The 14,771-nt window shown below is 36.1% G+C and overlaps 1 protein-coding gene across 1 annotated transcript; it reads right to left on the bottom strand.

Moving 5' to 3' along the window:
• Nucleotides 1-9,924: 9,924 nt before the first annotated feature.
• On the bottom strand, nucleotides 9,925-14,300 carry LOC131051645 (protein ENDOPLASMIC RETICULUM-ARRESTED PEN3). The gene is made up of 3 exons (XM_057986212.2): nucleotides 13,438-14,300; nucleotides 11,581-11,790; nucleotides 9,925-11,256 (listed from the first exon to the last, which is right to left on the bottom strand). The coding sequence occupies exons 1-3, from the start codon at nucleotides 13,999-14,001 to the stop codon at nucleotides 10,588-10,590; spliced, it is 1,443 nt and encodes a 480-aa protein (XP_057842195.1). The 5' UTR covers nucleotides 14,002-14,300; the 3' UTR covers nucleotides 9,925-10,587.
• Nucleotides 14,301-14,771: the final 471 nt, after the last annotated feature.

Genomic DNA, 14,771 nt, shown 5'->3' on the forward strand with positions numbered 1-14,771 from the left:
ATGGGAATTTAACCGGATTAAGTATGAGTGACGTTGAAAGATATATTAATTTATGAACATTTTATATTAGATGCCTAAATAGACTTTCATGTTCAAAGAAATAGACTTCTTTGGTGCCTTGACTTGTTTGACTAGATTAGATGAAGAGAGGTAAATACAATAAGTATTAAAAGGCATCTTTATTGTAAGGCATCTTTAAAAGGCTAGATTTAAATTGTTGAAACTCTTGTTTGTTTGCTAGTTTAAATGTAGTATTAAAAGGTATCTCTTAAACTGTTTTTTAAGGTGCATGTCTCAAAAGGCATCTCTTCTCTAAATTCTTTTTCTTAATTAAAAAAAATAAAATATTAAAACAAAGCTTATTCATAAGATAATTTTTTTAATGATTTCTAGATTCTTATAATATTATTACATTTGTAGATCAAAAAATAATAATAATTAATAATAAATGTTATAGAGTATCACCAAATTGAGAACAAACTCAGTCAAGCGTTGAAGTATTATGCACCTCCATGATGATATTGCTTTTTGTTTCAATCTTGTATGTAAATGGATGGAACTTCAAGGATGTTCTTGTTATGTTGTTATAGAGAGCATATTTTGTTATTAGGTTACTCCTTGTTTTGAGGTTCTTGGGTTATGTAATGGTCTTGAGTTGTTTGAATGTTGGTAGTACTCTACTCTCATTTTTTGGCAACCTTTTGGTTTTTTACATTTATGTAACTTTTCTTGCGTTGGTTCAATAAATAAATATATAAGTGTTATTGAGCAACTAGTTTTTATTGATCTTAAATTGGTTGGTTTGTTTTCATAAACTTTATGTTGTTTTAGTTATGATGTATGTTGTTTTGTTCAAAATTTTGTACTATTTTTTGGTTGGGTTAAAAAATAAAATTGCTGATTGTGTATATAATGTAATTGATTCTTGTTATTATTATAATATTTTGTTTAATTCAATATAAAAAAATTAGCCTCTACTATTGACATATATTTGAAGATTAGTATTTGATTAAGTTGTGTGTGAGCATTTTGGTTAAGTTGTGTGTGAGCATTTTGGTTAAGTTGTACATTTTTAAGATTTTAGTGATTTAATTAAATGTTGAGTGTTGAGTTTGAAGTCTTCTATGATAATTGTCAAATTATCCAAATTTAAATTGAGTATTGTATGATATATGATAACAATCAAATATTGTATCGTAGAATTTAAATACACATAAAAAATTATAAAAAATAAAGTTTCCATAATGTAAACCTAAGTTAATCCAATAAGATGCATATAACTACATAAATTAACCTAGATTAGTCAGTTAACAAGTTATAAGAATATGTATACCAAAATTAAATGTTGAAAAGATACAAAAAATAAATATAACAAATAACGATACTTAGTTATGTGATTGAAGAATGAATAGCCTAAGTAAATATTCTAGAATATGTGATGTCTCTGTATCATAAACAAGATATGACAATTTGTTATTCATGTCAAGATTAAAATATTTCTTTTGCCATTTTGATGCAATGAAGGATAGAGAGCCCAATGAAGAATGGTCTCTTCATGCAATCCAAAAAAATGTAAAAAGTAGTTGAGAGATTCCTAATCAATGACAATATCATTGATTCTCAATAACTAACATGCATGTCGCAATCAAATCCTTTACACATAAGTCAAAATCAAAGATTAGGAATAAGAATGTTTGTATAATCATACATGCTCATAGGTTGTGTGCCCATTAGAACCTAAACCCAACCATCAAACATATCTTCCAAGGATCTTATTGTTTTATTTATAAAGATCCCTTCCAACGATAAGGTGTCATTGTTCAAAGAATTATAAACCTTCTTTCATAACATTTCTTGGATTGAACTCAAAGTATTCAATTCAATGCAATATTCAAATTTTGGAAGGAACCCAATGTGACAAACCACCCAAAAAAATTCAAAATTTTAAATAAAAAATTTATTATAAAAAAATGCATTTAAATATCTCCATAAGAGACATGGTTTCTATTTTGATTTAGAACATAAAATGTCATAAAAATCATGAAATAGATGACATACATTAACCAATTTTAACCAATTTCATAGCACATCAAGTTGTAATTATATAGTTGTATTTAAATTGGAATAAGGACTACAAATCAAAATAAGGATTAATGTCCTAGCAATTTACAAGTGCACATTAGTTCTACAAATCTTTATCTTTGTCATTACATATAATTGTTTCATGGTCAAACAGAACTGTCTTGCATCTTCATATTAGAAATGGTCCAACCCTTCAACAAGGTTGGCAAATAATTATATTTATAATCAAACTAAATTTGAGACCAAATATGCAGATGTGCAATCACTAGCACGTGCATTTAGCCATACATACCCTAGATAGCCTCTAGCTACTAATGACTTCTAACTAATATACAACTCTCAAAGTACTAAGAACTAACAATGCATATGGCCAGAGCATCTCTTTCACCAATGTTTAAATGTTGACCATCTATTGAAAACACTACCATCTCTTGTTTGACTCGTTCAAAATGACTATAAAGGGGATTTCATAATATATTGACCAAAACATACTAGCACTTGCATTTAGCCATACATACCCTAGATAACCTCTAGGTACTAATGACTTCTAACTAATATACAACTCTCAAAGTACTATGAACTAACAATGCATATGGCTAGAGCATCTCTTTCACCAATGTTTAAATGTTGACCATCTAATAAAAACACTAGCATCTCTTGCTTGACTTGTTCAAAATGACTATAAAGGGGAGTTCATAATATATTGACCAACACACTACTTTTATAATCTATCAATATTGACTAACATACTCTTGCCATACCCCACAAGGAAAGTGCAAGCTAGGTCCCCTTTAGCTACTTTAAAGCTTACTATTTTGACTCTCGAGCAAATATTTGTTTTTATCAGCATAGCAGCAAGCTTCTGCCATTTAGACTTTAAGTTTTTTATTAAAAGGGAATCCTCAGACTTACATATGTTAATTAGGAAGGACTCCTTATGCCTTCCATGGACTGCCTGGTTGCATTCCTTCTCCTCTATTAGAAGGAATTTTGATGCTTCCATTTTGAATTATGATGAAAATCTATTTGCTATCTTAGCTCTACAAATTCTACATAATCAGTATAATTATGGCTCTGCCTTTACCAATTAAAAAAAAACACTCTTGTCATACCATGTTCCTGAGTTAATTTAATTAACTTCCATATTTTATACATCTTCTATCTATGATGTTAAGAAACGAGTAATTTCAATCAAATTCTTTCCCATGTATGATTCAATACTGTTATTTTTAGTACTTTCAGATTAGATAACACTTAGAAAATTAGAATTGTTGATAACTAGGTTTAATTAGATTTATTGTTTTTAGATTTAAGCATAGAAATAGAAAATGAATGCATAAAGACAAGACAAAGATACCCTGGGAAAACCTCCTAGAAGGAAAAAAAACCAGCCTGAAAAGATCCACAGATCTGATTATGGTTTTGAATTCAACTGATAATTACACACTTATCTGGAGTATAGATGTTGCAGTCACAAGGGAGATGACATAGAGGCCTTCACAATTAGTTTGCTAATGGAGGTCATGAATTGCAGTTCTTCTAATCTGACTTGTTGTATGTAACAATGGTAGCAGCAACCCTTCTATGGAGTTCTTTATCTCTTGAAGATGATCTGCTGCCTTGCTTAAGTTCGATGTCTTCTGTTACTGATCTGCACACCTCTTAGAATAGTTCACTGTAAATTAATTGACTTGAATATCAATTTCGCTTCCTTAGTATATTTCGCACCTTGTTGCAAAAGACTGAATTGAATTGATGTTGTGTGAAGTGTATGCTTTATTTATAGGAGTAGCAATACTTCTTGATCATGTCGGCCTTCTTGCAATTAAACATATTAATTCATTTAATTCCTTTTAACCAAAATGGATAGGGTCGGCCCTATCAAGGAGGCGTGGTGAGTTTGGATGTGGCGTGAAGACTTTTAGGTGGAGCCGAGAGGTATAGGGCCTGGCCCTATATGTAGGAGAAGGAGTTGGCCCCCTTTGGCGGATTCTAATGTTGCCCAAGGCAATAGGAATCCGCCAGGCCCTAATTATAACCAACACTCCCTCTTAATTAGGGCAGAGAATCATAACCATAATCTTTCGTCTTGCACACAAGCATAGACTGGATCCATCTTACATTGCCCGCAGAGGATGGTTGACCATCTTACATTGCCCGCAGAGGATGGTTTAACAATTACACTTCTCCCTGAGAAGTTTACAATACCACCTTGCATTGCCCGTAGAGGGTGTTTAACATTTACAATACCATCTTACATTGCCCACAGAGGATGGTTAATAATTATACTTCTCCCTGAGAAGTTTACAATACCACCTTACATTGCCCGCAGAGGGTGGTTAACATTTACAATACCATCTTACATTGCCTGCAGAGGATGGTTAATAATTATACTTCTCCCTGAGAAGTTTACAATACCACCTTACATTGCCCGTAGAGGGTGGTTTTATACAATACAAAGTATCACTGAAATTGAGACTCCCTCTCAATTGGAGTTTCATTTTCCACAATACCAAGTCTATCCCTAAAGTACACAAACTTCACTTTGGATAGAGGCTTGGTAAGAATATCTACAACCTGCTCATCAGTGCTGGCATACTTCAGCTGAATAGCACCTCTTTGCACCATATCCCGAATAAAATGATAATGGGTTTCCACATGTTTTGACCTGTCATGAAACACTGAATTGATAGACATTTTAATAAAACTCTGGTTATCACAGTGAATAACTGTAGGATCCCATGGCTGACCAAACAGCCCATCAAGAAGCTTACGAAGCCACACTGCTTCCTAGGAAGCTACACTTGCTGCAATATACTCAGCTTCAGCAGTACTCAATGCCACTAAGGATTGTTTTCTGCAAGCCCAAGAGATCACTGCAGAACCCAAGCTAAAACAAATACCAGAGGTGTTTTTCCTGTCTTTGCCACTTCCAGCCCAGTCTGCATCAAAATAACCTTCCAAGGTTATTGGAGTGTTAAGTGGATACTTCAGCCCAAAACCAACTGTGGCTCGCAAGTATCTTAGGATATGCTTGGCTGCAACAAGGTGAACATGCTTGGACAAGCTCATGAACTGGCTGAGAGCATTCACAGCAAAACATATGTCTGGTCTAGTGTTAACTAGATACATCAGTGATCCAATCAACTGTCGGTACTCGGATGGATCTACAAATTCAAAGTTAGCTGCAGAAACACTTAACTTCTTTAAGTTAGATTCCATAGGAATAGACATTGGTTTACAATCCATCATTCTAAATCTTTTCAAAATGTCAATAGTATACTTTCCTTGACTTAGAAAAATTTCGTTATATCTTTGTCATACTTCTAGACCTAGGAAATAATGCATTAGACCTAAATCTTTCATTTCAAATTTCGAAGCTAGTTCTTTCTTGCATCTAATAATAAGTTCATCTTTACCAGTAAGAAATAAGTCATCCACTTAAAGAACTAGAATTAGCATTTCATCATTGGCTACTTTAAAGTAAATGTTAGAGTCAGCATCATTTTTACAAAAGCCTAGACTTAGCAAATATTTATCAATTCTTTCATACCAAGCACGAGGAGCTTGTTTAAGACCATACAGAGCTTTCTTTAACCTGCACACATGGGTTAATCTATCCTGAATCTCATATCCCTCAGGTTGCTCAATATAGACTTCTTCCTCAATGACATCATTGAGGAAGGCAGTCTTAACATCCATCTGATGTAGTTTCCAACCCTTAGCAGCAGCAATAGCAATTGTCGTTCTAATGGAAGTATATCTAGCAACAGGAGCAAATGTTTCTTCATAGTCTATGTCTTCCTTTTGGGAAAAACCACGCGCTACAAATCTAGCCTTATATTTTTCAATACTACCATTGGCATTATGTTTAATTTTAAATAACCATTTAGAGGAAACAACAGATTTACCTTTGGGTCTGGGCACAATGTCCCATACATCGTTCTTGATGATTGACTGATATTCTTCATCCATAGCAAGCTTCCAGGCATGATGACTTAAGGCTTCTTCAACATTGCAAGGTTCAGTTTCAATGAGATTACACATTAAAGAAACATAGTTGGAAAATACCTGAGGTCTCTTAGTTTCACGGAAGATGCCACTTGGAGCAGCAAATCTTTCAGCTTCTTAAATGGTGTTTCTTACCCAAAGTGGCCTCTTTTTGGTAACGACAATGTCACTAGGAATATCAGTGGGATTCATGGGTTCTGGAGGATCATCATGATCATCTTGAGGTGGAGGTTCAACTTGCTCCCTCTGAATCTCAGGATTAGTATCAACATTTATATTTTGATTATCATTAGATTCATCAATAACACAAGAACCTTTCGATTTCTTAAAAGCAATGTCTTCTTCAAATTTAACATCCCTACTTACCTCAACATACCTTTGACTTAGGATGTAAATCCTGAATGCCTTGGAGGATTCACTGTATCCGACTAGCATGCCTTTCTTTTTGGAGGGTTCCAACTTTGATCGCTTTTCCTTGGGCACATGAACATAGACGGGACTTCCAAAGATTTTGAGGTGACTAATGTCTGGTTTGGATCCCGTGAAGGCTTCTTCCGAGGTCATGTTCTTTAGAGCACGATGAGGACATCTATTCTGGATATACACTGCTGTTCTAGAGGCCTCAGCCCATAGAAAGGTCTGCAAGTCTTGATCGTGGATCATAGCCTTTGCAGCCTCTACAATGGTCATATTCTTCCTTTCAGCAACACCATTTTGTTGAGGATTGTATGGAACACAAAACTCCCTCTTAATTCCTGACTCAACACAAAAATCATAAAAGCTATCGGAGGTATACTCACCTCCATTGTCAGATCTTAAACATTTAATTCTTTTACCAGAGGAGTTTTCAGTTAATGCTTTAAACTCCTTAAATTTACTTAAGACTTCATCAAATTCTTTAGATTTCAAAAAGTAGATCCAAGTTTTCCTAGAGAAATCATCTATGAAGATTACATAATAAAGAAATCCACTAGGAGATGCTATAGACATAGGACCACATAAATCAGAGTGAACAAGTTCTAGTTTGTCTTTAGCTCTATTTTCACTTTTATGAAATGGACTTTTAACATTCTTGCCAATAGCACAACCTTTACAAGTGTTATCATGAACTTGACTGAGTTTAGGCATACCTTTGACTAACCTTTCAAGGGAAGGAAGAGCTTGATAATGAAGATGTCCAAGTCTTCTATGCCATAACTCACAGGATTCCAGAGCCTCATTAATGAGGGCTTGAATAGGGTTAGTAGAGAGCTTATAAAGACTATCATATCTATGACCAATTATACGAGCAAATTTAAAACTAGCTTTCTTATACCAAGCAAGAACTTTTCCCTCAGAAAATGCAATTTGATAACCTTTATCTTCTAGAGCAGAAATAGAAATTAGATTTCTTTTAATTCCAGGAACAAACAATATATCACTGAGATGCAAGGAAATACCAGAATCTAAATTTAGAGAAGTAGAGCCAGAACCTCTTACTGAATAACGAGCGTTGTCACCAATTACCACGTGAAGGCTGGTATCCTTTTCTACTAGGCCTAAAAGGTGATCACAGTAACCTGTGATGTGTCTGGAGGCACCACTGTCAATCAACCATGTATTTCTATCTGAAGGAACACTGCTAGATAGAGCGGAGATGAATAAGAAGTCATCATTTTGTTTTGAGACTTCATTTAGGTTTGTTTCACTTTGGTTAGGGTTATTTTGACATTCCTTAGCATAGTGACCGAATTTGTCACATCTAAAACATCGCACACGCGAAGTATCTCTTGGTTTCTTCCAAGGGTGTTGGGAACTAAATGGTCTGAATTCCCTATTTCTTTTAGGATAAGGTTGCTTCCAATTTCCCCCGTTCTTGCATTGAGTTGCAAGCATGTGATGATCATCTACATGGAGGCTCTTGGTTTGTCCTCTTGTGATGAGGCGAGACTCTTCTTGGATGCAATCATTCTTAAGGCGATCAAGGGTAGGTAACTCAGACCTGCCACTTATGGTTTAGATAAATGACTCCCATGAGTGAGGTAGACCATTAAGGGCAATCATGACAAGGTCTTTGTCTTCCATGTTATGGCCAATTAAACCTAGCTGATTCTTTAGTTCTGAAATTCTCATAAAGTAGGAAATAACATAATCTTCTTTAGCCATTTTGATATTAAGTAGTTGTTGTCTTAAAGTAATTGCCCTACTGAGATTGTTAACTTCATATGTACCTTGTAGATGACTAAACATTTCCCTTGCAGTGGTAAATGAGGCAATAGAGGTGACGAGGTGGTCTTTGACTGAATCAATGAGAATCTTCCTGGCCTTGACAGCATCCTTTTTGAATTGTTTTAACTCAGCTGCATCTGTGGGCTCAGTTAGCTCTTTCGCTTCTATGAATTGGAGAAGATCTTCTTCCTCAAGAGCCAACTTGATTCGAACTTTCCATGCAGTAAAATTTAGATTCCCATCAAGCCTATCTTCAACTTTCAACCCCATTGACCTAACCTACAAATGCGACAACAATCTGGAAATAAAGGAGTACTGAATTCTAAATCTGAAGTTTGATCTAACCTAAAGCTCTGATACCATGTTATTTTTAGTACTTTCAGATTAGATAACACTTAGAAAATTAGAATTGTTGATAACTAGGTTTAATTAGATTTATTGTTTTCAGATTTAAGCATAGAAACAGAAAATGAAGGCATAAAGACAAGACAAAGATACCTTGGGAAAAAAACCCAGCTTGAAAAGATCCACAGATCTGATTATGGTTTTGAATTCAACTGATAATTACACACTTATCTGGAGTATAGATGTTGCAGTCACAAGGGAGATGACATAGAGGCCTTCACAATTAGTTTGCTAATGGAGGTCATGAATTGCAGTTCTTCTAATCTGACTTGTTGTATGTAACAATGGTATCAGCAACCCTTCTATGGATGGAGTTCTTTATCTCTTGAAGATGATATGTTGCCTTGCTTAAGTTCGTTGTCTTCCGTTACTGATCTGCACACCTCTTAGAATAGTTCGTTGTAAATTAATTGACTTGAATATCAATTTCGCTTCCTTAGTATATTTCGCACCTTGTTGCAAAAGACTGAATTGAATTGATGTTGTGTGAAGTGTATGCTTTATTTATAGGAGTAGCAATACTTCTTAATCATGTCGGCCTTCTTGCAATTCAACATATTAATTCATTTAATTCCTTTTAACCGAAATGGATAGGGTCGGCCCTATCAAGGAGGCGTGGTGAGTTTGGATGTGGCGTGAAGACTTTTAGGTGGAGCAGAGAGGTATAGAGCCTGGCCCTATATGTAGGAGAAGGAGCTGGCCCCCTTTGACGGATTCCAATGTTGCCCAAGGCAATAAGAATCCGCCAGGCCCTAATTATAACCAACAAATACAATATCTACATATGCATGATATCTATTTTTGTTCAGCTATGTTTATCATTTAATAACAAATTTTAAAAAAAATACTGTACATTATTTTGTATTAATATGTTCATTTCTTTTCTTTCATAATATCATTAGATCATAAACCACGTCTCTCATCGTCATGGACCTCCTCCAAGATGCACCACTCCTCAAGAAGTTGGTTGAAGGCTATATTAACAGCTACCTCATTCCCGAGGATAAGTTCAATGCCACAATGAAAGGGTATGACCTTTATCATAGCTAAGCTCTCACCAGGGAATGACAAACAATCATTGAAATTGCTAAAGTCACAGTCCAAGCATCGAAATCAAATTCCCAGGTGACAAAAGAAAACAAACTTTGAAAATACAGAAGCAGCTAAAATTTAACCTGCAATCAAGGTTCCGCCCAAAGTTTGTGGATTGGTAAAAAATGAATTTAAAGAAATATTTTTCCAATATATTGAAAAAACTGTACAAAAGTGAATGAAAAAAAAATTCTGTACATTTTATGCTTGATGTCAATTCTAGAGCCTTGATTTTACTGATTTCTCTGCACAACTAAGGCCAAAGGGAACATATAACACAACGATGAAACAACAGCGCGTTGGTTCACCGTTGAGGCTTGACCTGATCCTTTGCTTTCAGAATCAGAATGAAATTTTTTGGCAACCTTCACAGTACAGATACTTCTCAGGCCCAACTTCTAAACCGGTCTATGCCCATGATATGTACTGCATGCAGCCATTGAGAATGTTCTGAAAAGCATCCCAAAGAGGAGTAACATCTGATTTGGAAAATTTATTCAAGCTACAGGCAGCACTAAAATCCAAAGGACCATGTTGCTTCAAGCATCCAAAACAGGTTTGAGGTTTCAATTTACTGCGGCCTTCCCAAAAGTAATGACGGTGCAAATTCTGGATGAATTTGAAGGAATAGAAACTACCCAAACCATGTCCAAACTTAAATATTGCAGTGCAGCCCATTTGAGTGCGTCCTTGAGCATCCAAAACAAAGAATAACAATTAAGTTCCAAAAGTATAGGAGCAATGTACAAACACATATAAAGAAAATGCATCCTTCCTATCCAGGACTCTCTACAGGGCAACCTCTGAAGAAACCAGGCGGTGAGTCTCCCAAACTTCAACCCCCTGCATCTCTGCCCTTGCCACAAAAAGCCTATCCCCACCCGCAGCAAGGGCCATAACTTCCTGTCCGGTATGTCTCCTGCTGTGCTCAATAAAATTCCTCCTGAACGAGGTCTCCCAATACTCTTTCTCATTCAAACCCGCTCTGGCAGCTGCTAAAGGAACCTCAGACCATACTTCCAAATCACCACCTCTGCTACAAAATATCTGTTTTCCATAGCCCAGCAGCTTAGTATCTGGTCTCCCATCATTAACTGCCAGGGCAGGATTGGTTTCAGTCATCTGCATCCACGGGTCCTGGGGCTTCAAGTGCCTGAGGTCAGCCATGGCTAACTTGCCTGTCATTACACTCACCTTAAAAATACCAGCTAAATCTTCATTGTATGTTACATCTGCAAAGCTGTCGCGTTCCATGACCCTCGCGTCTCCGTTTGAATTAGGCTCTTTCCATTCCCATACAATTTTATCGGCCCGCACATCCCAGAGCCGTGTATAACTGCTGTAACCAAATGTCCCACCATGTACACCAGTAGCCATGAGCAGGTCCTTAGAACCCAGGTACATCAATTTAGTGGCCACTTTTGAATGTGCTGAACGGCCATTCTCTCGGCCAATTTCCTGCATTTCAATAATTGCGTGCAAATGAGAACAATTTACAAGCAGGCCAACAAAATTGTATGGTGACTAAGGCAAAATCATTGGCTGAGGATCAACAGTCATAAATGTATCCAATTATGTTCAGATGACCTCTAGACAATCATTGGCTTAGTTTTAATTCAATAATTATGATCAAAGAGCAAGTTTTAGGATCCTCCTTTCCAATTCTAACATTACTCAACATCACTTTCATGGGGTTTATGTGCTTTGTGGATTGCCTCGTGATTAATAGAAGTGTAAACGTTGTTTTAAAAATTACAAGCTTAAATAAAATTCAATATCTACCTTCACGATTTGGAGATTTTCTTTGTCTACCATCAGAATTGCGTTGTCTGTGTGCTGCCCAGTCTCAAAGCTGGCAAAAATTGCTGATTCTGATGAGGTGACTGACTGAACACACGTTCGATATATACGAGTATCATTACGATCAGACCAGGCTATGCTCTTCACATGTGTGCCATTCATTGTGTCATAGATGTGAAGTCCTGGGAAGTCCTGTAGACGTAGAGCACAAATATATCTAGTCATAACATTGTACATAAAATCTTAGAAAATACAAACAAACAAACACTGTCTATTCATCACATCATTTGCAACCAAATAGGAAGACTGCTTTTTATTGAGCTTAGTAATGCAGTCTTCCTAGCAAGCATTCTAGATGCACTTTTCAATATTGTATGGAAAAAGAGTAAATACACTTTCAATAATAGGAGATATCATTTTAAAACTGTAACAATCTTCTAATCAAGCAGTGCAATTCAAGGAAATAAGTTCATCCAATCAACGACAGCTAGTGGAACTCATTTAACAATGTAACGTATTTTACCTGGCAAGCATTCTACGTTCATTTTCAGTAGCATATAGGAAAGAGGTAAAAATAAAATGCACCCAATCAAGCAAGCTAGAAGAACTCATCTAAAAAATGAAGCAGTTAATGCAATTTGCCCAGAATGCTTGCTAGATTCACCTGTCGGCATTTTATGGAAGAGGATAGATACACTTTGAATAATGGGGGAGTTGTTTTAAAACTGTGACAATCATGTAATCAAGCACTGCAATTCAAGGAAATTGCTTCATTCAATCAAACAAAGCTAGAGGAAGTCGCTTAAAACTGAAGAAATCTTCTAAAAGATAATGATTTGTCAGTTACCATTCTAGATGCACCTTTAAGTACTATACTGGAGTATCTAGATGCAGTTCCGTGCAATCTTCTAAAAAGTGGCAGAGACTCAGAGAAACATATGTGTAAATCGAACAAAGCTTAAGAGGTCAATTTAAAGCTAAAAACAGAGACAATCTTCTACAAAAAGATAAGCAATTATAGGAGCTGCTTAGCTAGGATCCTTGAAAAACCTCCTATCCAACAATTTGTATACACTTTTGCATACGGAAAGGCTTCGTTGCAATTCAATGTTTCAAGAATTCATCCAATAACAATAAGAATCTTGTAAACAACTAAAGCAATTCAAGGACTGCCTTTCCAGCATTCTTGAGATGACCAATCTATCCATCATTCTCGATGAACCCTTACATATTCACTACGAAAAGATACAGATGTACTGTAAAGTGATTGTAATGAAATTCTAACCCTTCAATTAATGTATCTTGCAAGCGGGATGGACAATTTCCCATTAGTATTGGAAAGAGGGATAGACAACTTCCTAAATAGGCCGTCTAGATTGCTGAATCGGCAATTTCCCAATTATGAAATGTAAATTATTTATTAATGTATCTGGATTGCCGGATAGACGGTCTCCCAATTACCGCTGGAGTTTGGGATAGACAGTTTCCCAATCAGACTATTTAGAATGCTGAATCTACCAATTTCCCAGTTACGAAAAGTATATCTGGACAGTTGATTCCAGATAGAGTTTTCATAATTGAACATTGGAAATAATGTAAAAAATAATCAATTTACCAATTCGTGCGTCTATAATACTAGATGGGCAATTCCCCATTTTTTAACGGAAAGATCAATAGATATTAAACAATGAAAATAAATACTTGCGAACAAATGGGATCATCCCAAGACGAACCGACTGGCAAAGCCGGGATACAAACTATGATGGAAATAGCAAATCCCTAATTCAAAAGCTTATACAGACCCAATTAAACTTAAAAGTACATTAAAAGTAATCTCACCTTGGACCCAACTGCTGCTCGGCTCTCAGAAATCCTGTGCAGGGAATCGACCTCGTATAATTCTGTTAGTGTAGTGGTCTGCTTCCTAAGGGCCCAATCATAAGCCGTAATTTTACCTCCATGTCCAACCCATAGTGACCCATCAGCCCCTGCACTAAGGGCCGAAGGGAAATCCCGCCCATTGGAAACTAACATCTGAACCCTATCAATATCCAGGCCATCCAATGTCGAAGGGACCATAGCAGCCTTGAGCAGATCCAGGATGCCATAGTATTCAGCCTCCTCTACCAAGGCATCTAGGTCAAATGACTTCGACGCCCCAGGCAACTTGCCCGTACGGAGGAGGGCAAGGAGAAGGGCGAAGGGCCGTGGGTCGCGATCAAAAAAGATCTCGGCGGAGTCTGAGGGCAGACTCGGTGCTGATCTTGCCAAAAGAGATGACTTGCCGGCCGACTGGAGGGTAGACGTAGTGCTCTCGAAGATTTTCCCGCCGACATTGATTCTCACCCGGCGGTTTGTCGTGCCGGACCGTAAGAGAGGACCTCCTGATGCCAGCCCGTTCATTATGGTATTTTGTTAATTAGTTCAGAAAAAAACTGAATTAACTAACAGGAGAGGGCCTTTGGGTACTCAATCAAATCTGGTAATTTCAAAAGTGAAAATCAAATCGACCAGATCAGGAATTTGGGTACTCAAGTGTGCTTCAAGTTTATTCTGAAACAATCAGAATAGCTCTGAAGGATTTTAGGAGTTCCTAATGCCTAAATAGCATTCGTTTATAAGGATCAAAGAACATACCAGCTGGATTGATGTGCGTGGAGAGACGACTTCATTTTAGTCACGCTATTCCCGTGTTCAATTTTTGTTCAGAGCTTCTAGAAGGCGGCATTTCCTGATGCTGGTTTGACCAGGCAAAACATGGGAATTTAACATGATTAAGTATGAGTGACGTCGAAAGATGTATTAATTTACGAATATTTTACTTGTTTGACTAGATTAGACAACGAAATGGACTTTTTAGCCTTACTTTTTTGAAACTTTTAAAGAGACTTTTTCAAACGCTTGTTGGGTTTTCATATTATTGTTCAACCTATGGATCAAAAATAAATAAATAACAAGTGTTATGAACAACTTAGTGATGTTAGTTTGTTTATTTTTTTATAAAGTTTATGCGGTTTTAGTTATGTTTTATGTTATTTCTTTGTACTATTTTTTGGTTGGGTTATAGTTTTGGTTGTTTGGTGGTATATCGGTTATAGTTTATTCTTGATTCTTATAATTATTCTTACATTTTATTTGATCCAATATATAAAAAAAAATATATATTTTTAATA

Source organism: Cryptomeria japonica, chromosome 8 (genome assembly GCF_030272615.1).
Source record: "Cryptomeria japonica chromosome 8, Sugi_1.0, whole genome shotgun sequence".
Lineage (NCBI taxonomy): Eukaryota > Viridiplantae > Streptophyta > Pinopsida > Cupressales > Cupressaceae > Cryptomeria > Cryptomeria japonica.

Bases quoted from the DNA above. Each gene is read 5' to 3' on its own strand.
- LOC131051645 (XM_057986212.2), bottom strand. From the start codon at position 14,001: ATGAACGGGCTGGCATCAGGAGGTCCTCTCTTACGGTCCGGCACGACA. The intron at 11,791-13,437 runs GTGAGATTACTT...CTACGTCTACAG, and splicing joins GAGCAGCAGTTGGGTCCAAG to GACTTCCCAGGACTTCACAT. The intron at 11,257-11,580 runs GTAGATATTGAA...ATTGAAATGCAG, and splicing joins AAAATCTCCAAATCGTGAAG to GAAATTGGCCGAGAGAATGG.